The following is a 25,029-nucleotide window of genomic DNA, read 5'->3' on the forward strand; positions in this document are numbered from 1 at the left end:
TTTGTGCTTTTCTTCAGCTGCCAGACACAAGCCTGCAGCCATAGCACGGGTGAGTAGGTGGCAGGGCTACTGCCAGCCCCCTGTAGCTCTAAGGTGGCTGTTATGGGGGTGAGTTACACAGCAGTTACTTGCTGTCCTTTCTTTTGTAAGCTGCAGTGGGGAGTGGCCAGCAGCAGAGAGGACGATGCTTTGGAGAAGCTTTCCAGCTCTGAGGAGGAAGGCTGTTATTAGCACAGAGTTGATAGATGTTCTAACAATTGTTAGGATCCAAGTGAGGGGCTGGCATCTTGCCAGGAGGACAGATTTGTTGGGGGTGAAGGGTAAACAGAGCCAGGTATCCACTTCCCATCTCTGTGCTTTGTGGGGGAGTGGTTGCTGTGGGTTTGTGTGAGCCACAGCAAGGGCAGCGCATGCAGATCCAGCTGCGGTGGGTAACACAATTCCCCAGTCATTGGGCAAAGCTGGACCTTAGGTTTGGGATTAATCTCTGTGCCTGTGTTTTGTTGTTACAGATGTAAACAATCCCAGAGAACAGCAGAGGAGCAGAGCAGACAGCCCTGGTGCTGAGCAGGGCCAGTGCTGCTGTCTGCTGAGCAGCCCTTGCTGGGGCAGGCACAGCCCTGCCTGCAGCCAGCGCTGGGTCCCCAGCCCACAGCACCCATGCATGCACCTGCCTGTGACTGACTGACTGCAAGTTTGCACCCACTTTGATGTGTGCAAACTAAAAATATCCATGATCAATTTGATTCTTCACTCAGCTCTCATAATTGGTTACAGCAAGTGATAGTTGGGTATTGAATTAATTTTTGCCCTCTCAAGTTCTGTCCTTTAAAATGTGTCAAAAGACATGTTGCTATTTGCTGCAGTTTGAAGTGATCCTGGAACTATCAGCTTCTGTTGTTGCTTTTCAAAAATCCTAAACCTCAATGGCTAATTGAAGCTTTAAAAACTCAAAGACTAACAGATGTGTAAGGAATTTTTTGAAGGAAAAAAATCAATCAGAAAAAAATCAATCAGAAATTATTTGAAGTCTATCATTTGAAGTCTGTTGGAAAGAATTTCAAGTTGATAAAACACAAATTAACTTTTGCTGTCAGTATTTACAGCAACAACACTCCAGGACAGAGAGACTCAAACTGAAAAATCTTATTTATAAAAATGCAACCAGATTCTCCTGGAGGGGAATGCAAACTAAATAGCAGGAGTTAAAGGAAAGCCAGGTAGATTTTGGAGGTAGATAGCCACCATGACTTAGCAGGTGCTGGGCAGAGCCCTTGGTACCACCAGCATCTTGCCCTGTCCATGAAACAGAAGAAAGATAGTGCAAATCCCTTGTTGGCCTCTGTTTCGATTTCCAGACTAGCTCTTCTGCTTTAGATTCACATTATTAATGGGCTCTCTGGGGCACAGACATCCAGAAACGAAGACTTGCTATACCCAGAAGGCCAAGAGCGCTGCCCAGAAGTGGGCACCTGATTTGGACTCATGGTGCTGAGGCTCAGTTTGAGATTCAGAGGTGATGTCCCCTGTCAGAGGCAGAGAGGGCTCTGTCTCAGGGTGGCTCTGTGCTGAGTGCACCAAGCCATTCTAGGCTGGGTCCCAGAGAGATGTGAAGGTCAGACTGAAGATGTTCAAGGTCAAGTGAAGATATGCCAAATAACTAAAATGTCCTTCTTGTGCCAACAGGGATCTTGCTGCTGTGTTGCAGGCCAGTGAGGTATGTCTGAGGCTCATACATTTATCTTTTGTTTTTATTTTGGAAAGTGTAGCAGATCCATGAATTCCCCAACATCCAAGGTAAATAAATCCTCTCTTTTAACAGAGCTGCTTCAAATGAAAACATGTTATGGTTTTCTTGATTTCTTTGGCGACTGCCAGACACAGGGAAAGTGCCACACACATATTGCTGAATTTGATTTTGCCTCACTGGATTTTTTATGGATGGTTACCCTCAAAAAACAAACTATTAATAGGCCTGTGTCTAAATGCTCGACCATGTGAGACTTCATCTGTTACATTCAGGCTGTGTTTTGATAGATTGTTATTCCATTAACTAAAAATCCTTTGGGCTATGAAGGATATAAAACAGTCCTACAACCACTTGCCCTAAAACTAATATTTAAATATATCACAGGGAAAAATTGAGTAGTCCATTAGAGGAATGGGAAAGGAATTACATCATAGTCAAAGAGAATGAAATAGATATGAATTCTAGCAGTATAAATCAATGAAAAACAAAAATCTTTTGAGCTGTGATTTATGTGATGTTAACAATACTACAGATCATTAAAATAGATTTTGTAACTCTGTTGTTGTTTCAGAGATTAAATTACACTAAAATAATATTGTAGTTTTGGGGTAATTTACATAAAGAAAAAGCTAGGCTCCTAAAATTTCAGTTTCCTGCATATCCTTCTTTTGGAACAAATTCCAAAACAATTTTGATTTTAGAAGCAATTTGTGAAGCTGTCAAATGATCATTGCTCCTCCTCTAAATTCCCAGGCAAAAATTAGCCACTAACTTTTATTTTCACTCATGCACAGAAACAAAAATTCTTGCTTAATTCTCTTCTGCATTTTCTGGTTTATAGTGCAGGATAAACAAATTTAAATGAAGAAATTCATTATTTTAATTAGCAAGCGAAAAATTTTGATTTGAATATGAGTTTTAAACTAGCATTACACATCTATATAATTTGATTTTACGAAAGTTTAGCATTCTTTGTTAGAAACTTTGTAATGCAAATTTCCACCTAAATATAATCTTGATGCAAAATGTAGTATTTCTTTTCCTACCTACGTACCCATGCCCTTTTGTGTATACAGATCTTGATTGGAGTATATTTATTCGTGTTCTAATTTTTTTGTACTCTGATAATATTTAAAACCAAAGAAATGATTAGGCAGAACCTGTAAGCAGGGAGATGTATAAATCTAAGTCTTAAAGCACTTTTTCAAAAAACCAAACCCTCTCATAGATGAATATTACATATGTATATTTTGAAACAATGGTTTTTTTTCCATGAGATCCTGGTCCAATTCTGCCCTTTATGTTCGCTGCCTGTGAACAAAGCGAAGACCACCTGCAAAATTCATCAGTATGGGAAATGACATTGCATGGGTTCAAGTGATTAAAAACATAAGGAAATAGCCAAACCTGATTTTGGCCCTTCAGCAAAGGGAAGTCTCTGGCAGCTCTGATTTCTTCTGCAGCTTGAGCACGGTCCTGCTGGCAGCTGGGTATGGTGCACACAGCAAAGCACTCCCCTTCCTGGCTCCATGCTGGAGGTAAGTCAGCATCAGCTCTTGCACAAGAGCCTTGCTCTGCTTGGCAACCAGAGGGTGGTGTTCAAAGCCCAGCAGGTCTCCAGGACTCAACACCTGCTGGGCCCTTCCCCACTGACATGGACTGCTCTCATAGCTTGCACTGAGATAGGCTCCCCTTGGTGCAATCCAGCTCCTGCCATGGGATTTGTGTGAGGAACCCGGAGTGCCATTTAAAGGCTGCCACTTTTGCCCACACCTTGAAGTTCCTGCTTTTGTACACTTCTTGTAAGCACCATTGAAAGCAGAGCCTTTAGATTTGCAGGTTTTAACCCCTGAGCAAAGCAAGGATCTGTTCCCTCTCTCCCCACCAGCTGCCATAGAATAATTGGCCCCAAGGAATTAGTAAATCAAAGGTTTCACTCTGAATGCATCACAGCTGTGGAAAACAGATACTTCGTTTTCAGGGCTGATGGCTTTCAGCTCTATCCAAAATAATTGCCCCTGTAGTTCCAATCAAGACTGCTTCCCAACACCAGCTTTAGCAGGAAATATCCCAAAACCTGAAGCCTGAGGTTAGATGGCATAGAAATATGAGTTGGTGAATATCTGAATGCTTCAGTGTGCCCTCAAAAAGCCAGGTGGGCACAGTGTGCAGGAGTCAGTAGTATGGCACTAGTTGGGCAGGAAGTGACAAGGCCTCCTGCCCTCTCCTTTCAGCATCCTTAAATGCCCTAGGATGTCCCTGACTGTCAAAGATTTCTCCTCTTGCTGTAGCTGGAATAGTTATGAGATGGTCTCCTGAAGCTCCTTTCACCACTGTTCTGTGCTCCAACATGTCCTGAGCAGTTTCAGCTGAGAGGCAGCAGGGAGGCAGGATGCAGTGCCCCATGGAGGGAAGGGCACATGGGGCTGAGCATGCAGGGGGCACAGCAAAGCCTGCAGGCAGCTACAGCAAAGGGCTGCTCAGGACCCTGGGGATGTGGAAAGCTCCTGGTACAGGTACAATTTCAAAATAAAAAGTGGATTTCAGCTGCTGCTCCTGGAAGAGGTGCCTGTCTTTTTAATGAGTCTGTTCCCATATCAGGAATTTGGTTCTTTTAAAATTCACATTTAGTGCAAGGGGAATATTTCTGTCAGTGCTTTGGTTGCACTTGCTTAAAGACACTGCTGTGACACTTGGCCAGCTTGGCATTCAAAATGTCATTCAGACCAGAAAGAATTGAACCTGAATACTGAGGCAGATGTCATGAGCAAAGGTGAACTTCCGTAACTGAGTGAGGTTGCTGATAAGAGTGAATTGCAGAAGCGTTTGCAGAAAGCCCAGTGGAAGACCACTGATTCTTCTGCATATGCTTTATTTCCTGGATGTGCCTTGTGCAATCTACCTTGGAGGAGCAATGCTACAAGAGATGTCGCTGAAATTTCGCATTTAAAACCCAGCATTTGCTGGTTAAAGCAGGATGAGCAGGTTTCTGTCCTCTTCAGAAATGGGATTGATGATATTTTCTAAAGCAAGCTAATGAATCCTAGACTTGCTTGCAGGCCAGGAGGACATGCTCATTTTTCTCTTTCTATGTAGCATTGCTACATACACAGCTGTTCAGAACTGTTTCCTACCTCAATGTTTCTGCTCCAGGTGACAGCAAAATGACACGCTGATCTCTCCTTTCAGCATGGAACATGTAGGAAGAGTTACTGCCTATCCCCTAAGTACAGAATCTCATTCCCAAATGTACCTCCTGATGTGTGTTTAGGATGCAGTCCAAAAAGCCACAGGACAAAGGAAGAGAAATGAAATTGGTAAAAAAACTCATTAAGGAGAAATAGAGGCAAAAAAAAAGAATTAAGAGTTAATTGCTCTACCTGTGTTTGAGCCCACAGGACTTGTATAGATGAGTGTTAGTGATGAAGCCCTCCATTGGCACCAGGCAACTTTGTTCCTAAGGTCAAATAATCCATCAAGATAAAAATGTTAAACAAGTCCTTTCCACTTATGCTACACAGTATGGTTCAAATTGCTTTTCAGCTGTGCCCAGTGCTTTTGCTGACTTAAAGTAAATTAAACATTATCCTTTTCTAATTAGATAGGTTAGGGGATGTTGGTGCAACTTCCTACTAATTTAAAGACTAGAACTACTTTAAAGAAATTAAAAACCCCACCTTTAAACAATTAATTAATACAAAATTTGATTTAATAAGGAAGGATACATGTGAGGGTTAAAGTAATCCAGACAGGTGGGCATGCAAAGGAAAATCAGCCAATGTGGAGTCAGTGGGGCAGCCACTGTGGAGGCTATTGGGGAGCAAAGGTTTTTTCTTCTGGACAGGCAATTGCAAGCATGTAATACATCCAACCTCCTCCTCAGCCATCTTTAACAACCATTTCTGCAAGTCATTACACTGAGTGGGGTCTGCAGGAGCCTCTGTGGGGAGAGGCCAGGGCTGCCCTGTGCTGCATGCAGCCAACACAGCACAGGGCAGGGCTCAGTCCAGCTGCCAAACAGGGGCACCTCTGGGAAATAGCATTTGAGGTGGGGCAAAAAAATACTGCACAGGTAGAGAGGATGGGAGGGGGGAAGAAGTGGGCAGCAGTCACCTGAACACCAAGTTGAAAGCGGGAGGAGGGTGGGGAGGTGCTGCCAGAGCTGAGATTCCTGGCAGCCCCAGGAGGAATCCACAGCAGCAAGCAAGCATTTCCCAACAGGACCCATACTGGCTTTATTCCAAAAGCACTGCAGCTCATGAAGAGGAGCCAGGCTGAAGCAGGGGCAGGAACAGCAGAGCCCACAATAGCTGTTACAGACTGACCACCATTCCCTGAGGAGAAGGCAGAGGAGTCAGGAGTGAAGGTGTGAAGAAATAGGAAGGGAGGGTGGTGTTTTACAGTTTTTGACTGTTTCTCACTATGCAGTTTTTATTGGCAATAAATTAAAGTCTCTTTTGCTCTCGATGGTAACTGGCAAGCACTCTTCCCATCTCTCTCAACCCATGAAGTTTCTCTTTTCTTCCCCAACCAGCTGAGGTGCTGGGGTGAATGAGAGGCTGGGTAGGCACACCTCCTATCAGTTATCCACAGAGCAGGGCATCAGGTACAGGAAGCCTTGTGGAGAGGGCAAACTTGGCTAAAATACATAAGGAGACTGGAATAAAAGTCAACCATTAGCAAGATACAAAAAAAAAAGCCACAGCCCCAAACAACTCTCTTTCAAACATGAACTTGCCAGCTTCATATTTTTGAGACTAGGTTCTGGCTCATTTTACTTCTCTACCTCCTAAAAAGGTGTGCAATATTGAACTTCCAAAGACCTTTAAAAATCTTGACACAAGACAGCAAACAGTTCATCTCAAACTCTTATGAGAACATCTTGCAGTGCACCTGCACAGCAAAAGAGATTTTTGTGACAGAGGGCCCTCTTCTTATGGCTGAGTTCCCTTATGGATGAGATGTCATTTGATTCATGTAGCCTTACAAGTTTTATATTATGTTTCATCCCATACTGGAACACAGCAATGCATTTTTGCATACTCATGCACATACTTAGGAACACTTTATGAATGAAAACTATGATCCTGACTGTTCAAACTATTCTAACTTGTCTTCTAAAAATTTATAGAGATGGCTTCCCAAAATAGTGTGTGAAGAGTGCATTATCTGCCATGCAGAGACAGTAAAAGGATGATGTTAAAGATGAGAAATCTGTATTTCAAATGCATACACATTGTATTCTGCTGAATGACACAAGTAAAAGTAACTACCACAGGAATGGTTATCATGCTAAAAAGAGTTAGAGAGCTGCTTATGTGAAGACAGGACACTGACAATATGAGAAAAAGCACAATATCTTGATGAGATTAAGACTTGTCATGTATTTTGTCCTATTTCCAAAATTTTCTCACTTGTTTCCTGCCCCCAATTGAATAAACTAAAGTACAATTACTATAGGAGGCTTTTATTCCGAAGAAAACCAGTGAAAATACAATTTACACTGAAAGCCCAAGCTGAGACAAGTCATGCTGTTGCTATTTGCTGGCTGGTTTAGGTGGGATCCACTCGTGTATCTTCTTGCGAGTAGTAGAGTAAGGCACGTACTGCTCAGGAGTGCCACTCACATTGAATTTATGGTTCTCCCAGATAAATTTACGAGGAACTGGTGGGTGAGTAGTTGGAGGGTCATCCGTCATTGAGTGCAGCCAGCGATGCCTTAAGAGGAAAAAGACATATTGTTATTAAGAACATCACAGGATGTCTACCAAGCCTATCTCCTGACTCCCAAGGGTCCTCCTCTGAAGAGACACTAAGTATTTATTCTGAGAAGGGACAAAAAAATTGAATCCAGTGTGACTTTGAATGAGACAACAGGATATTGATTTTAACTAGTTTCACAAGCATAACTGATAAGTAACAGTTCTGCCTCCAAGCAACTGAAAGCACACGTAAGTTCAAATTTCCTGTTCCTTTGTAGGCTCAGTATTTGGGCAGAGTTGTTGTCACTCATTTGTGCAGCCTTCACCAGGCAGCCAGGAAAAGGCAGGCACTACAAATGACAAGACCACGACGTTTGGTTTTGTTGCCTGGGCTTTTTCTTTGTTAGGTTATGGCGATTCGTTTTGTTTTCAATTACCAGAAGCCTACACTGCACAACAATTTCCATGCCATTTTCAAAGCATACATGAGGCTGCCACTTGGGATACAGATTAACGACGTAAGTACACCTAAAACAAGCACATAAATATTTACTGTCTGCACAACACAATGATTAATACCAATCAAATAGGGTAATTACCAAGTGATTCCAGTGATTAGCCTTTACCTATGAACTAAATGTCAGTCTTTCTCTGTGTAAGCAACAGTAATGATCAAGCAAAGCATTTTCCCTAACAATTTACTGAAACACTGCAGCAGGGACCAACTGAATTGACTTCATCCCTTTCCTATTTCAGTGCCTGAAGAAACTTTCAAATATGAATTACATTTTAATTATCTGTCAGTTTACATGTACTTCATACTGTGTGTAGTTACAACAAAAGTAAGGTTATGACATTTTTGCAAGCTTATGTATTTTTTTACTGAGGTAGAATTAAGGAGATTTCTGCTAATCAGCTTTTGCAAAGACTTGACCTAAAAATATGAAGTCCTCTTTTCTAGTTCTATTAGAAAACCTAAAAATTGCATCTTCAGCCCTTAGGAACAATCAGCACTTCATTTATACAGCAAAACAAAACCATTATAAAAGTGGTGAGAAATAGACTGACAAGTATATTCTAAATCCAAAGAGCTCTACAGAAAGTTGGTAATCTTTTCAAATTGCTTCTTGACAAGTATTTAAAAAAAAAATCACAACTTTGGCTATAACTTCAGTACAAAAATTTCACTTTAAAAAAAAGTGTCAGCCTAAAGTTCTTTTTCTAGAAGTAAAAACCAAACAAAACCCCCAAACTAAAGCCACATATTGTAGGACTAAGGGCTGCCAGGAAACTGGCTTCAATATGAAATAAGATAGAACCATAAGATTGTTTAAAACTAAGAAGAAAAAACTGTATTTAGAGGCAAAGAACAACTTCCTGTGGGAAAAATGATCCACTCTGGAGTTTGGAAGTTACACACGTGTGTAATGCTCTTCCTCTCTCTGCTCTCCTTTGTAAATCTGGTCTCATTCAAAGTGAACACTTCACACTGCTTTTACTAAAAAAAAAGATAAATGGCTAACAATTTCTGTCTGGAAAAAGGTGGGCCCATAGCACTACTAATCACAATGTGGTCTGATGATACAGGATTAGATGTTGCTCAATTTTAACCCTGGTATTTTTAAGCAGCCTCTGAAATGCCCTGGCCACACCACACAAAGCTCTCACCTTGGGTGAACTCTCTTGCCCGACTCTCACCTGTCAGAATAATTCTGTGTACTACTGTGCTTCACATCACCTCAGGTATCACGAGTCTTGTGACAGCCTGCATCAAGGTTGGCAGAAACACTGCAGAAAAGCTAACTTGACAGAGGAGGGATCCTGTGCTCACATCCAACAAGCTCTCCAGTGCTGACACAGAAACTGAGTTTGTGGCATGAGAGGCCAAAAGAACAGTCCATTCTTCTTACTGACTCAAGGACTGCATTTCAAAATGCTTTGCAGTATCACTTCAGAGGAGCCCCAATTTCAAAACTGCTTACTGTAACATATGCTGGCTTCGGCCAGGGCAGAGTTAATTTTCTTTTTTAAAATAAAAATGAAGGCTCTTATTGCAACGTGCAAGGGATATGAATACAGTAAATTTAACTCTTATGTGACTGTGCTGCTTTGGGCTGAGGTAATTTTCCTCACAGTGGCTGGTATGGGGCTGTGTTTTGGATTTGTGCTGAACACAGGACTGGTAACACAGAGATGTTTTTGTTACTGCTGAGCAATGCTCACACAGAGCCAAGGCCTTTTCTGCTTTTTGTGCTGCCATACTGTCAGGGAGACTAGGGGTGTATGGGACATTGGGACAGGACAGGTGACCCCAAGTGCCCAAAGGAATGTTCTGTACCACGTGGCATCATGATCAGGATATAAAGTAGGGGGAAGAAGGAGGTAGAAGGGGATGTTTGGACTGATGATATTTATCTTCCCAAGTCACCAATATGCGTGATGGAGCCCTGTTCTCCTGGAGATGGCTGAACACCTGCCTGCCCATGGGAAGCAGTGAATGAATTCTTGTTTTGCTTTGCCTGTGTGCAATTTCTGCTTTCCCTGTTGACCTGTGCTTATCTCAACCTGTGAGTTTTCTAGCCTTTTCCCTTCTGATTCTCTCCCCAGTCCCACTGGAGGGGGAGTGAACAAGCAGCTGGGGCTTGGGGTCTGGCTGGGGTTAAACCATGATACAGGCAACTCAGAGCACACACATGTTCACCTAGTGATGCTTCTGGTAACAGAGGATAAGGATCCTCTGCACACAAATCCCTATTTAGGCACATTTAGGCGTCATCACACCTCACCATCCTCATGCTCCCCAAGAGCCATGCACACCACCAGGATGGACAAAAACTTATCAGACAGAATTCCATTACAAAGGCCCTGAATGACAGGCTGGAGCAAGCACAGCACTAGAACTGTATTAATGCTCAGCTAAAATCAGCTATATTCCAAGCTTGTGTGATGTCTGCTACTTCTGTCATTTACAAGTGTGCTTGTCACACATTCATTCCTTGAAACATCAGAAAGGTTTCACAATCGCATTTAACAGAGTAGCTTCACCTGCCATTTAAACTATTGCTTTGCAGCTTCTAAAGACTAAGTCAATAAAATATTTTAACATACAGCATTTTTGAGTAATTAGTATCTTTGGGGTTAAGATTTTCTGGATCCTTGAATCATATTTTCTCACTGGAAACTAAAAATAAAATTGCTCACTGACAAGACATGCCAGTACAGTCACAGGTATTGAAAAACATGAAGAGATTTTAAAAGTTTGTTTAGACTATCAATCCACTATGAATTATGCTTATATTTAGGAGTTTCAGGGCTTAACCTGGTCACAAAAGATTCCCTTTAGAAGCACAACATGTGACTTACAAAAGCATTCTGGTTTGCAGAGTCTGTTCTCCTAAACAAAAGCTCCCACTTTCCACTTAAAATCTTGAAAACTTTATTTTGGGAAGACTTTCCCCTTGACACCTGCCTCAAAGAATCGTTTGAAGCTCTGAAATCTCAGACTCTACCCCCAGATGCTCAAGAAAAGCTTTTCATGCACTAGACTGAACAGCATGAATAAAGAGATATGACATCCTGCAGATGGCCAGATTTCTTTCTATATAAACTCTGCCTATAAACCCATCGTGGAAAAAAAGATTCAAAAGCAATTAATGACTAAAAACCTACAAGAAGCAGACAACTTGCACAGAGCACAGAAAAATCAGGAGGATGCTAGCAGCTCTGAAGAGGCTGGAGCAGCTTCCTGAATCAGTGAACAGTCACTAGGAAGCAGACTGAGGCCAGCAAAACCTTTGCACTTTTTCTTGCATAAATGGACTAAAGACACCTCAAAGTATCTTCAAAAGCTCTCAAGACTATGTAGAATTTTTCCCAAAGTTTTAACAAATATTCAAAAGCAAGTAGATTTCTAACTGAAGCTACAAGGGAGTGGAGCCAGTAACGTGATGTACAAGCTGTCAAACAAGAACTGGTGCTACACAAACTCAGCAGCCACTACCATATGTGCATCTGCAAGGTTCAGGCACAGCCTGTGCCAGCTCACCATGTTTGCCAACTTGTTAACATCCCCTTTTTGCCACACGTTAGCCATGCTGCAATGAGACAAGAGAAATTAACAGGTGGGCTCAGGTCATAGGGCAGAGAAGGAAAAAGGGATATCAAATGTGTTTATTTGTTTACCATGGGAGATAACTTTAATTTCTCATGCAAGTTACTGCACCATGGCAATGAGATGCCATCCAATTTACCTGAAAACACAAAATTAGCATTTAATTGAGCAATAACCCCCACAAATTTATTGTGAAGCTACTAGAAGGATGGAAATTTTTCCAATCCCTTCTTTTTCTGTTCAATCTTTCTGTTTTGTTTTCCTTGAAGGCAGACTTGAAAAGCAGCATTTTTACAGGAAATTGCACATTTCCTTACATTTTCTAGTGTGCTGGCACTTTAAGTGTGAGGTGCTACCCTTCTCCCTGTCAGATCAACTAAAGAGGACGCAGACTATTAAACTGAAGGTAAATTTGCAATTCTTCACTATATGAGGTAAACACTCCTGGAGCTCCTTCCAAAGATGTCAGATTTGGGTCATATGAATATAAACCTCAAAGGACAGACACTACAAATACACAGGACAGTCCTGGCAAAATGTAGTGTCCCTACAAAAGGAAAAACTATTCTCAAATTACAGCTCTTCTTTTCCTACAGGATCATACTGAAAGAGTAATTTATTTTTAACTAGTATGTACACTTGCACCAGTTGTCAATTTGTTTGTTCAAGGTATCCGGCCAAAATGCAAACCAAAGTACATTACACCAGAAATACAATAAACAAATAGCTTAAACATAGGCCAAGGATTAGTGATGCTGCAATGGAGACATCCATGAAAACACTAAGCAGAGTCCCCACAGGCATTGCTATAAACGGATTTAACTTCTATTGTTTATACATTCACAGAGCACACCCCATCAGTGTGCTCAAAAATGGAAGCACTGAGTTCCTGCAAACAACACTGACTAGTAAGAGACAAAATAAGTACTTGGTTTCTCTCACTGTCTAAAAGTGAAAAAGATTAATTTTTGTGGAGAAAAAAGGAAGTCAAAATATCTTGTAAAGCTTTACAAGAAGCTTAATACTCATCATTCAAAGGCAAGTATTAAAGAAATTTTTTAACAATCTAATTAACTTGTCTCCAGCAAAGTAGATACCAACATCTGGATTTTAGAGACCAAAAAAAAAAAAGAAAACCCAGAGTAAAAAAGAAGTGAAATAGCAACTAAACCAGAATAAACTACAAGCCTACATATTCTAGTGTGGAAACACTTTTTAAAAGCAACAGTCTCGATTCCCTGGAGAGCAGACATATGTCAAAACAGCACTCTGATTTCCTTTAGACTGTACCATTTCAGTAGATCCGTTGTCAGAAGACATTACATCAATTATTTCAGAACACTGAAAATACTCAGTAGCTCCTAAAATGGTATTACAAGATGTTATCACATACAAGGTGGTTTCCTTTTTCTCTCGTATCTGAGAGAAAAGGGTAAAGTGTAGCATTTTCTTCCAGTCATTTCCAGAACTTTGCAACATACCAAAATGCTTTTTTTTGCATGAGATTCACTTGATTGTACTTGAACAATCATTCACATTCTGCAACCCTGAAGGCACAGAACTTACTGCAAGAAGAGGATACAACAGCATACTCACAGAACTGAGCTGAATTAACTGAATTCCAGAGTAAAAACATCAGCGTTTAGAAGAAGCATTCAGATCACGCCCACCTCTACCAGCAGTACTTTAAATACTTCCCAGCTGAGCCAAGGATGACAAACATGTATCATACTATTATACTATGGATTAATTACTTTCTTTGTAAGTATTTTCACACAGTTTAATTTATTTCCAACAAATTTTTGGGTCCAAAATAACCACTCATTACCTGTTGCACAACTCTAGTGTTACACTGACAGCAGCTTGTACAAAATATTATCAGTCTCAATTCAGAAGTCTATGCCGTAATAAAAATTTAAGGCAGTATAGCCCCAGATAAAAATTTTAAAAAAGTCTTAAGAGACAGCATTTATTCCCAGTGAAAATATTTCTATTTTTAAAGATTTCTGTATGGAAATACACATCAGTGATTTAGATGTGTCACCAAACTAGGATTGCTACATAAGAATGAACACATGTTATCATGGGACATACAAATTTATCAGCAAGAAACACCATCCCCCTCCTTATCCCCCCTGCCCCAAAAAAAACCCCAAATCCACAAACCTGACTGGTACTGCACAACTAGGTTTCCTGACAAAAATACCTTAGAACACAAGACTGTTCACCCTTTTGTGCCTCATTACCCTCACCAGTCTTGAAAATAATGAAATCTTTACTGCTTCTTTTAAAGGAATTTTTTCCACATTGATAGGAAAACAAGTTTTTCTACCTCATTAATTTCTGTGAAGTAAACAAGTTACTTAACCCTTGAAACATCACTTTGATTCTCAGGAAGAAACCCTTTACTGAGGTCTGTAAAAAGGCGACAAATATCCCATAAACACAAGCAAAGGAAAAAAAAAAACAACAAAAAAACCCCCAAAAGAAACAAAACCTGTGCCTCAAAATAAAGAAAATCTTAAAACCCAGCACAGTCTAATAGTGGACAACAACCAGAACCAAACAACAGTTATGCAGAGAGCAAGGCATGAACATCCTGGCGTTGCGAGATTCTGGTATCACTTCCAAAAACAATGGCATTCAGTTCTTACCAAATAAGACAGAAAAAAGCATTAACCACATTAAACATAATATATAGCTGGGAGAGCTTGAAACAAAATTGACCAGCTAGAGAGTCTACCCACACACTCCTCAAATGTTCCAGTGAGAGCTACAGTTTAGGAGATTTTATGATCAATCCCAGCCTTGACACAGAACATTTGTCACAGGAGTAATAAAAACCAGTGTTTGCTCAGTCTACCCAAACACTTCTCCTTTGATGTCACCTTCTGCTCTTGTGGCTGAAGAGCTATTCCTGTTCCTCAAGAATTACACAGAGATTGTTTTTACTAGTATGCACTGTTACTTTACATGGTGTGAGTTTTCTAGGAAAACAAAAAAAGGGTCAACAGCTGTGGCCAGAGACCTTCTGGAACTCAAAGCTGTACAAAATTATTACTGAAATGCATGAAAAGAAAACAAAACCTCAATAAAAATTATAGTCAAGTAGCAGTCAACATATGGAGCATCCTGGCACTTTATTGTTTACTACCACATCAGTGTATATAAATTGAAACAATTATGTTGTTAGTAGCTGTGGGTTGTTCCACCATTGCCATATGTTCCTGATGTTCTTGCTAATGATGGAAATAACAAATATTTTACTTCTTACCATTAACCAGGAATCACGAGTAATAAAGAAAATTAAAGACTGTTTTGACCTGCTCAATCTGGCTGGCAAAATGCTCTTCTCAGTCCAAAAAGCAGTGAGTGCCTCTGCCAGGACAGCAAGCAATAAACATGAATGCAGTTCAATATTAGAAATAACGAGTCTGAAATCTTCTGGTCATAGCAAGACAGCTACAACCGTGAAAACTTTTTTTCCACCTTCTGCTTTGTAATATAAGAAAATATAAAGCAATTACACAATTGGTATCTGTTCACACTATTAAGCTAAACAGTTTACCATTCAGGGGGCACCATGCTTCCATCAACTTCCCAGAAGGTATTTTTCCCATTCATTTCCTCAGTATATACAACCCATCTGTGCCGACCTTAAGTAAACAAACAGAAATATCATATTAGCTCAAAAGAATAAATTATTTGCTTATAAAGGAGAGAATTCAGGAAAACCAAGGGAAAACATTTTGAGTGATAGTATCTACCATAATGGGCACTTATTTTTAAACCAGCACAGCTTTTATTTTTCAAAGTCTTCTGTATTTCCACTGTTACTGTAGTTTTACATGACTGAATCTAACTCTCACAAGGCAGGAAATATTGGCTATTGTATAAATAATGGGAAATAAGAACTTATCAAATTTTCAGGCAGAGAAACAGGTTTGGGGTTTTTTTCCTTCTGTTATGAGGAGTCTTTTCCAAAAGGACTTTGCCACTGACAACCTAAGACTAAACTAAATTTCAGCTACACAAAACTACCAAGCAACGTTAAGCAGCAAGTGCTTTCCCTGGTTACACTCCAAGTTAACCTACAGTCAGCAGTTAGCCTGGCCTGACCAGTGTATCATTGCTTATGTGTCACCTGTTTTGCTTTAGGTGCTGCCTTTTTCTCTAGAAGCTTGATTTCAAATCCCTATACTTAAGGAAATAATAAGTTTAAGCCAACCTGTGCTCTTTGCCCTGATCATGAAGTGATCATGTAAGTGAGTAAAGCTGTGAAGCAATTTCAAAGGTAGTTCTCCTTCTTTCCCCACCTGTTAAACTACCAGCCTTTAGATCAAGGATCAAATTCAACTCTCAATCACATTATCATGTAGCTTTACCTACAGAGAGACCATATGACTGGCTTATATTTATCCCATATTCATTGTTTCAGATAGACTGTGTTTGCAAATGAGGGATGCGACAGAGAAACAGAAGCTGTCAAAGCATTTCTGTAAGTATAAGACTCACACAAGACAAGTGCAGGGAAGTCAGGCAGGCCACAAGTTGCATTTCACTAGCAGAAAGCACACAAGCTATGTGGGAGCTGCACAGCTGGCTGGGAGGTGTTCACATTAGCACACGTACCAAAGAAGTTTCTTTTGTCTTCATAGTATTTGTTTCCATATTTGTCAATTCCTATCAGATTACCAGTCTTCAAATCATTGACCCTGTGAATTATCAAAACAACAGTTTCAGTTGGTGTCTTCTCAGAATGAAATTGTTACAGAGGTTACTTCACAGTTAGTAAAAATCCGTACACATGTATGCAAAGAGATTTTTTAAAAAAACTATTCAAGCTTATGATTGCAAATCAATCCCCAATTCCTGCAACTAACATGCACCCCAGTGACAGAATAACAAAAGCCATACAAAAAGGCTTTTGGGGACTCTCATTTAACAGCTCATTATAGTAAAATATAAAGCAACTCTACAAGGTAACAATTTAACACCCACAAACCCCTAAATACTGTGGGAGTCCCAGAGGCACACCTTAATCCACTAAGTAGGAAATGTTACTATCCCTCTCAACTACTAGCAGCTACTGTTTCAGCCTGAATTGCCATTGCAAGTGCTCAGCATTGAAGCAGCACAAGAGACCTCACATGTCTGTGCGGGCAGTAACCTCCAAGAGAGGAATAGTAATAATATTTCAGGCCATATTGAAGCTGCTTGCCAAGGAAACACACGCTAATCCCTAAATTCTAATTGTTACTTTCTTGCTTTTGTATAATTGTGAAAGATCCATGCATTCACCCTGCAACTCTGTGAGACTTACAATGACCCAGATAAGGCATATACGAGTTTCAATTCTTTACAGAGAACATAATTTAACATTATTGTAGAAATCAATCATTAAACTGAGCCTATGATTTACATTCGAGTAATAAAACCTTAAAATTAATCAAAGTGCTCTTCTCCCTCTATATTTGCAATTTTGCTTTCCTTTTTACTGATATTCATCCCAGGCAGCATTAGATAGGGAAAAGTTTCCTCTCTAAGGTTTTAGTTGTTTGTAGTATTATGCACACTCTCAACTCAATCCCAAGTGAGAGAAAGAATCTACTCAGATGAAGTTTTTTTGTTGTCTTTTCTCCCAGGGTGTGTGAAGTCGACAATCATTCCAGCAAGTACTCATTTTAAACTGCTGTGGCGGCAGGCAGAAAATTCTCTGACACATTCATCTGAAACACTCAAAGATCTCTGGCTCAACTATACAAGCCTGAGTTCCCAGCTTTGGAAGAGAAGAGCCATTCCACTGCTGCTCTCCCTTCCTTGCAAGTGTTCTTATGCCCTTGTCCTGACTTCATGCCCTGAATACCAATATCAGACACTAAGAGGTATTTATGGCCTCCTGAGAATATTTTCCAACCAATTTCATTGAATTTTAAGTAAGGAGAATGTTTCCAGCCACAAAGGCTCTTAGTAATTTGACTTCATAGCATAGAAATCTTCTGCAGCTGCTTCAGTGGACAACATATAGAGAAAAGCAGGGAAATTCAAGAGAAAGAGTCTCCTGACTCGGGTAATAATTGTTTTCAGTTACCAGTGGTAACTTCTTAAAATCAACCATTGCAAGAAAGAACACCTTGATAACTCTTCCTTTAAACACCAAACCTATCCCTTGAGCTGGGAGGGATGATTTAATGGCTTGAAAGGTGAGCAGGAGGCAGCAGCTGTTTGTGGTTGGTGTGGTTATGAGGATCAGCTGTGCATCCCCACCTGGCACACTAACTTCAGTCTTCTGGAGGAAAATAAGGACAGCACTGCCTCCAATCTTGCCTGCCCTCTTCTGCTGTGTGGTAGAAAGCTGTGAACACAGCCTGTGATCTCAGACTCACAAAGATCTCTGAGGAGACATTTTTTCAGCTGTGCTTAGGAAGAGACACTCTGATGACAGCTAACACTCAAACTCTTCCACACTTTCATTTCCCCAGCTCCATTTCTTCTTGAGAACTGTCAGAGTAATGGCTACAGCCTGAGAAGGAAACCAAAGTGGAGGAAACAAGCTAGGGGAGGGAGGGGGGTAGGTGTGTGACAGAAAACAGTAATTATGATAGCAGTAAAGCACTAGCCAGGGAAATCATGAATTGTTTTACAGCTCAACAGCAACTAAAGCCACTGTATGAAAATACTGATCAGCACCTGTGTAAAATATTATCTTTAACTCTTCAAAACAGATCAATTTAAGCCACAAGAAAAACAGAAAAAGGGCCATTATGATGTGTATGGGCTGGGGGAAGCCTTCAAGAAGGCTCACAAAGCTTGGCTTGTTTGTTCTAAGATAAGAAAGCCCTTAATATATAGCAGGAAATTCTGTATTTGCAAATCACCCCTATCCCATATTCCTGACTTCCCAATGTTGATTAAAAAAGGCATTTTAGCATGTGGTCAGGCCTAAAACATTTACTGGACACATCCTAATTCTTTTCCAGGACTAACTACAAAGGTAACACAGGTTACTGTCACTGCTGAATTTGCATCACACACATTTAGACTTCCACCCTTGATTTCATCAAGGATCTGATTGAAAAAAGAGTACCTTTGTAAAGCTGGCGCTCCTATTTGGGAGCAGCTTCAAGCATGCTGTATCACAACTGAAAACCCTTGTCACAAAAAAGAGATGAGATGTGAGTGAGGGTAAAAATAACCAGGAGAAAATTTAATGTGGACAAGTGCAAGGTTCTGTAGCTGGGGAATGAAGTACTCAGACATTAATGGAAACAAATGCTGCAACTTATTTTGCACTAAACGCCGCTGGGGCTGGAGGGCATCCAAAGCTGAGCATAGGTCAGCGGTGCCAATCCACTGCCAAAGAGCAGATGTGATCTGCAGTTTGAAGCAAATTAGAAGAAACAGAGCCAGTAAGGCAGATGAAGTAATTCCCTTGCTTTGGACCACGGGATTTCAGCAGACGCACGGCTTTTCGATTTGTACTGTTCAAGAAAGCCACTGCCAGCCTGAGGTGACCCAGAGCAAAGAGCACGATGGTGTACACAGACGCACTGAGTGCAGCTACCGCAGAGACACGGCTGTGCCAACAGGACTACGGACTGGGGCCGGACACCAGGACAGCTCAGCATCCAGGAACCCTGCGAGGTGCCTCAGGAAGAGAACACAGCCGCGGGCCCTGTCTGGGGACTGCTCTGAGCCCAGCACCCGCTGCCGACCGGGACACGCCGCCCTCGCCGGAGCGCGGGGCGGAGCGGAGCGGGCTCGCTCCGAGGCCTGCCCGGCCCCCGCACCGCCCGGCTCGGGCAGCGCCCCCTCACGCCCAGCCCCGCCCGGCCGCCCCTCAAGGTGACCCGCGGGGCGCCGGTGGCGCACCGGGGAGGCCCCGCCGCCCGCGCCGGTGCCGCGTTACCTGAGCAGCTGCAGGATGGCGCCGCGGGCGCCGCCGTGGCCGCCGATGTGCTTCAGCGCCCGCTTCAGCACCTGCACGTACTCGGCCATCTTGGGGCGGGCCGCCGCCTCCGCCGCCCCGCCTCACGCCCGGCCGCCCTTGGCGACATCGACGGAACCGGAACCAGCGGCGGGATCCGCCTGCGGGCCTTCCGTGCGGCCGCTGAAGGGTGTCTGCTGCCGTTTGGCTTCCAGTCTGCGCTGTCTAGATTCGTATAACAATTGCTTGCTGCTTACACGTGAAGGTCGGCAAGATACAAGGAACTTCAGGATAGGGAGAAAAGCCTCTATATAATAGAAATGTCTACTGACAATCCCATATTTCACACAGATGTGTGGTAAGAAAAGTTACCAAGACTCGGCAGTGAGGAGTCCAGAGCTGCCCGGATCAAGAACCAAGCGGCAGGGCAGGTGACATCTCACCCCGTGCAGTCTGCGGGCGATGGCAAGGGGACAGCTTGACAGTCTTGTCTCTCCTGGCTTTTCCCAACCCTGGCAGGCCAGCAAGGAATGTGTTCCTATCATCTCATCCATGTGTCCACTCCACCTCTCCATCTTGTCCCAGTGCCTTCTCCTGGTTCTGCACCAGCCCGAGGAATACCTTTGGTTGGCCTGCTGTGGGTGTTGGCAGGACTTTACTACTGCCACCACGGTGAGCAGGCAAGGTGCAGAAACTGTCCCAGACCTTCATAAGGCTAGGGCTAGACAGGGCAGGCAAAAATAGATCCATTGTACTTTGTCAGAGCAGGCGGGACTTGAAAAAGCACCTGGCAAACACATCATCAGTGCTGCAGCCAGTGCCGGCCGATGAGCAGAGAGCAGCTGTCAACATGGAGAGGCCGAGCTGCTGGACGCTGTCACTGTCAAAACTGGGGTTTTGGGAAGGGACAAAGCAGAGGAGTTGCAGTGAAAAATTAAGTAGGTAGTGCTAAACTTGAAAGGAGAATGAGACTGAGAAAAACCTGTCTCAGCCAAGTTCCCAGTGTGGAAATAGATCCATTTCAATGTAAAGTCTAGTGGTCTGAGTTTCCACTCAAAACTTTTTAGTTTTAACACAAGTGGTTTTGTTTTCAAACAGAAAACATAGGCCCTGCTGGTTCTGTGCTCAGCACTCGAACGACAGCATCTCTTTTGCAACAAGTCTTAGGCTTCAGTATACTTGTAGCAGGTTATTTGCATTTCCACAGTCCGAAGTCTTAGAAAATTTAGTAAATGAATTAAAATTTGGTCAGGTAAGTGTACAATAGCAGGCATAAAAACATTTACAGTCAGAATTCACTCACTGTCTTTAACTTCATCCACAAACCCCATTATTTTGATATAGACTACCGATGATTGAGTGTAAAACATGAAAGAAGTATAATTTAAATTGGGAAGCCAACTTTGGAAACATTGTATAGGTTCAATGCTTATGCCAGTTTCTAAGCCTATTCCTGATTAATGTAACTGAGATAATTTTCACCAACTGCCGAGTATAATTCCATGAGCATTTTCTCTGCTGGCAGTGAAAAAATATAGTTTTTTGTTGTGAGTTTTTCCCCCCAAGAGTTAAAATTATCTGGATCACTTCACTGACCTATGTGGCACCATGGTTCTTTGTCTGAGAAAGTGTCCTCTGTGGAGGACAAGGCATTGTGACACAAAGCTGGAAGAATGGATCAGCTTCTTAATGTGACTTCGATGCTACAGAAGATTTTGTGGGGAATACTTTCTTAGTAGCAGGAACATTTTACAGCATCTTCTTTAGATTGCATTTTAAATATTTTCTCCATTACTTTAGTCAAGTGAGATCTTCACTGAGGATTTAATTTCCTAATAACGGCTGAAGTCCCATCACATCTACTCAAACTGCTTCTGTTAATGTGTCACTGTGCATGAAAAAGAGAATCTGACTACTGTGTTCAAAAATTCTCCCTGAACTCAGGTGCAAATGTCAAAGTTAAATGCAGTGGAATGCAAATGCAAGTATGTCTTCCTGAGGATTTACTGGGACATCTTTGGGAGATGACAGCACTGAAATTCTGTCTTGTCACTCAAAGTGCTTGTCAAACTCATGCACCCATACAAAATATTTGATTCCCAGGGTTTTCAAACTTAAGACTCTTGTTAGATGTTGCGTTTTTTTACCCCAAAATTAGCACACTGAACCTCACTGCTTCAAAAACTCTGGCTAAATATATTTGATGCTGCCTTGTTTTTCTCCTCTAGTTCAAGTACATGTCACAAAATTAGTGCCAGGACTCTTTTTCAAGCCTAAAAACCCCTCTCAAGTCTGAACACAAGTAACTAGCTTCTTTCCTAAGAGAGCATAACAAACAACATATTTTTCGAAAATAAACAAATCTGTTTCCTGAATGACTCAAAGGATGACACGTAACTTCCCTTCATTTTGTTAGCACACAACCGATCTCACTGAATCCTAGTTTAGTTTTAAAGAGCTTTATTCAGAGGTACAATTGATCTTGAAAAACTGAAGTTCATATATTCTCAGAAAGTGCAAAAGTCAACAGATCTACAGAATAATCTAGTGTTTACATTTTACCTTAGAAGAACTCCTTTTATGACATTTGCCTATTCCACTGCCATTTCCTCTGTTCTTAGTATGGAAAGTCATGTAAATTTAATCTGCAGTGGTTCACAACTGTGGAACATCCATTACAACAAAACTGGAAATCCTTTTCTTAATTCAATTAAGAAAAAAAAAATCCAACATAAGACTAACAAATAAGAGCATAACTATGCTCTTATTCCTGCCCCATCCCTCTAAAACTGCAAAATTCCAGAAGCACAGTCCAATCCACAACACAAATCTCCACAATTAAGTGTCCAATATTAATCTAACCCAGTCTCTAACCATAGTGTCTCTCACTTTAGTCTAAACAGTGAAATCTCTAATGCTTTCACTAAAACATTTTTTTAGTCTTATCATCCATATATATTTCCTAAAACACAGTGAAATAAGTTTTTGTCACTTGGGTTCTACTGTTTGAAAACGTTAGAAGATAACTTCATAGCCTGGAATGATGAAATATTACCAAAAAAGAAAGTACATACCTCCATCATTTACAAAAACATTTCAGTATGTAAGCTGTGAGGACAGTTTAGCTCTCAAAAGCCCTAGAATAATTAATTTACTGGCATTTTTAGAAAACACCTGCCCCTTTGTGGGAAGTGTCTGGGTTATTTCTGCAGCAGTAACTCTACCTTCATCTTTGATTTTTCAATGGCAAAATTCTCCTGGTTACAGAGTGAAAAAAAAATTCCTTTTGGAGCTGTTCCTCAGGGAGCCTTCATTAGCCAAACTAGGTGGCTGTTCAGTTTGCTCCCTGGTAAAACCCTAGGATGCAGGAGAACTGAAGTCATCATAAAGGAGCTCAGACACCTCATGAACAGCTTATTGGGAGGGATTGGACTGCAGGTCTGCTAAGGACCAAAGCCACAGGGTTGGCTGCTCACATGTCTCTTGCTCACCTACTCTCTTATCTGGGGAGTTGGTATTGCCAGGAGGTTCAGAGCATGGCAGTTCGGTTCTCTGGATGTCAGCAGACAGTTCTGCTGAGTGAGATGCACTGTGTTAGCTCAGAAAAACCCACAGTTCCATCTGCTTTCTCTGTTGTCACAGGCAAATCCACCAGAGTTTAGTTAAAAGCATTCCTATAACATCCCTTCTGGGCTATCCTTTTTCCCCTACGATTTCACACAGAACACAAATATTCCTGTCTCCTTATCAGCACCCCACCACCTCCCCTTAATCCAAGCAGAGTTAACTTAAAAATATATTTGGGCAAGCATTACTACAAGATCCAGTTATTAAAAAAATAATCAGGAAATGCATTTGTTCAACCAGTATCAACAGCCACGAGAACCTTAAGCATCCAGATGTTGATGCTTGAAGATGGTTGTTGCAGTGTGATGCCATTTCCTGTTTCAGCTATCCCAGTAGTTTCCCAGGCGTGGCAATACCTTCTCCCTTCCCCTTGCCCCCTTGCTAAGTGCTGTCAGTCAATCTTATCATTCCAGCAGGGGCATTGTGTGATTGGCAAAAGTTCAAAAGATGCCCCTCAGCCCTGGGGTCATTGTCCCCTGAGCCTTCCCCCCCTCCCACCTGGTTGGTGCCTCACCTGTCCCTTCCCTCCCCCTGCCCCCAAGCTTAAAAGACACGGACACCATGCGGTCAGGGTTCTGTGGAGCTGTTACCAAGATTCAGACATATGTGACTCTGGAATAAAACTCTGGATTAAACCCTCTGCAGAATCCATCTCCTCTTCCCCTTCACCTAGCCTGGAGCCTTTCCATCAGAGGTAAACTGAGTTCCTACCGTGCCTGGACTTGTTCCGAGTGCCTGACTTCAACTTCCAGCCAGCCAGGGGTGTCTCTGAGGTGAGACACCACAGCTGCCGCCTTTGGCCCAGCAGCAAGGGTCAGACGAGCCCAGGCACGTCCCACCCGGAAATATTGGGATTTTGTTCCAATAGATGGTGATGCTCCAGCAGTCCAAATGACTTGCACCTGCAGCAAAGTGCCTCTGAGGGCACAGCTGGTTCTTACAGTCAAGCCAAATGCACAACCCTGACTACTTCTCAGAAAGATTCACCCAAGAGAAAACTGTACTCTCTATTAGCCATTGTGTATCAGGGCAAGGGTAAGGCTATCCACAGCATGTATCAACACAAGACTTGGTACACATGGGAAGAAAAACAAAGCAGCACATCATAGATGGATTCTATGATTAAACAGAAATGTTCTTTGGAATTATCTGACAGAGGTATTAGGAGGTAAGGCCAGCCTGGGTGCTAGGGATGTTTGTTGACAGAAAAAGTCAAATGCTACAGAGGTGGCCAAAAGGCTGTGGAAAGTTACTAGCAGAAGAAAGAGCAGTTCATTAGCAGACTGACTGGGTAACAGGGCCCTGTAGAAGTCAGTGGATCCAGAAGAGGGCCACAAAAATGGTCAGAGGGCTTAAGCCCCTCTCCCATGAAGACAGACAGTGTTGGGGTTGTTCAGCCTAGAGAAGGCTCTGAGGAGAGCTTCTAGTGGCCTTTTAATAATTAAAGGAGGCCTACAAGAGAGATGGAGAAAGACATTAGGGCATGTAGTGATAGGACATGGGGCAATGGTTTGAAACTGCAAGAGGGCAGATTTAGATTGGACACACAAGGATGAAACAGTTGGACTCAATGATCCAAGAGGTCTTCTCCAACCTTAATGGTTCTGTGATTCTATGAAATTCTATATGATAAGGGTAGTGGATACTGGAACAGGTTGTCCAGAGAAGTTGTGGATGCCCCATCCCTGAAAGTGTTCAAGGCCACACTGGATGGGGCTTTGAGCAATCTGGTCTAGTGGGAGGTGTCCCCGCCCATAGCAGGGTTGGATCCACATGATACTTAGGACTCCTTCTAACCCAAACCATTCTGTGATTCTAAGTACCAAGAAACATAAGTCTTCAAAACAGAGGCAAGATAGAGCCTGGAGTAAAATTTCTTGAGAAAGAGACTCTAAATGCTTATTTCCAGCTC

General features: G+C 42.0%; 1 protein-coding gene across 1 annotated transcript; it reads right to left on the reverse strand.

Moving 5' to 3' along the window:
* Nucleotides 1–6,944: 6,944 nt before the first annotated feature.
* On the reverse strand, nt 6,945–19,599 carry NDUFA12 (NADH:ubiquinone oxidoreductase subunit A12). The gene is made up of 4 exons (XM_036400696.2): nt 19,473–19,599; nt 16,196–16,278; nt 15,132–15,219; nt 6,945–7,468 (listed from the first exon to the last, which is right to left on the reverse strand). The coding sequence occupies exons 1-4, from the start codon at nt 19,559–19,561 to the stop codon at nt 7,288–7,290; spliced, it is 441 nt and encodes a 146-aa protein (XP_036256589.1). The 5' UTR covers nt 19,562–19,599; the 3' UTR covers nt 6,945–7,287.
* Between the last annotated feature and the right edge of the window lie 5,430 nt (nt 19,600–25,029).

The sequence above is a fragment of the Molothrus ater genome, chromosome 5 (assembly GCF_012460135.2).
Source record: "Molothrus ater isolate BHLD 08-10-18 breed brown headed cowbird chromosome 5, BPBGC_Mater_1.1, whole genome shotgun sequence".
Classification (NCBI taxonomy): domain Eukaryota; kingdom Metazoa; phylum Chordata; class Aves; order Passeriformes; family Icteridae; genus Molothrus; species Molothrus ater.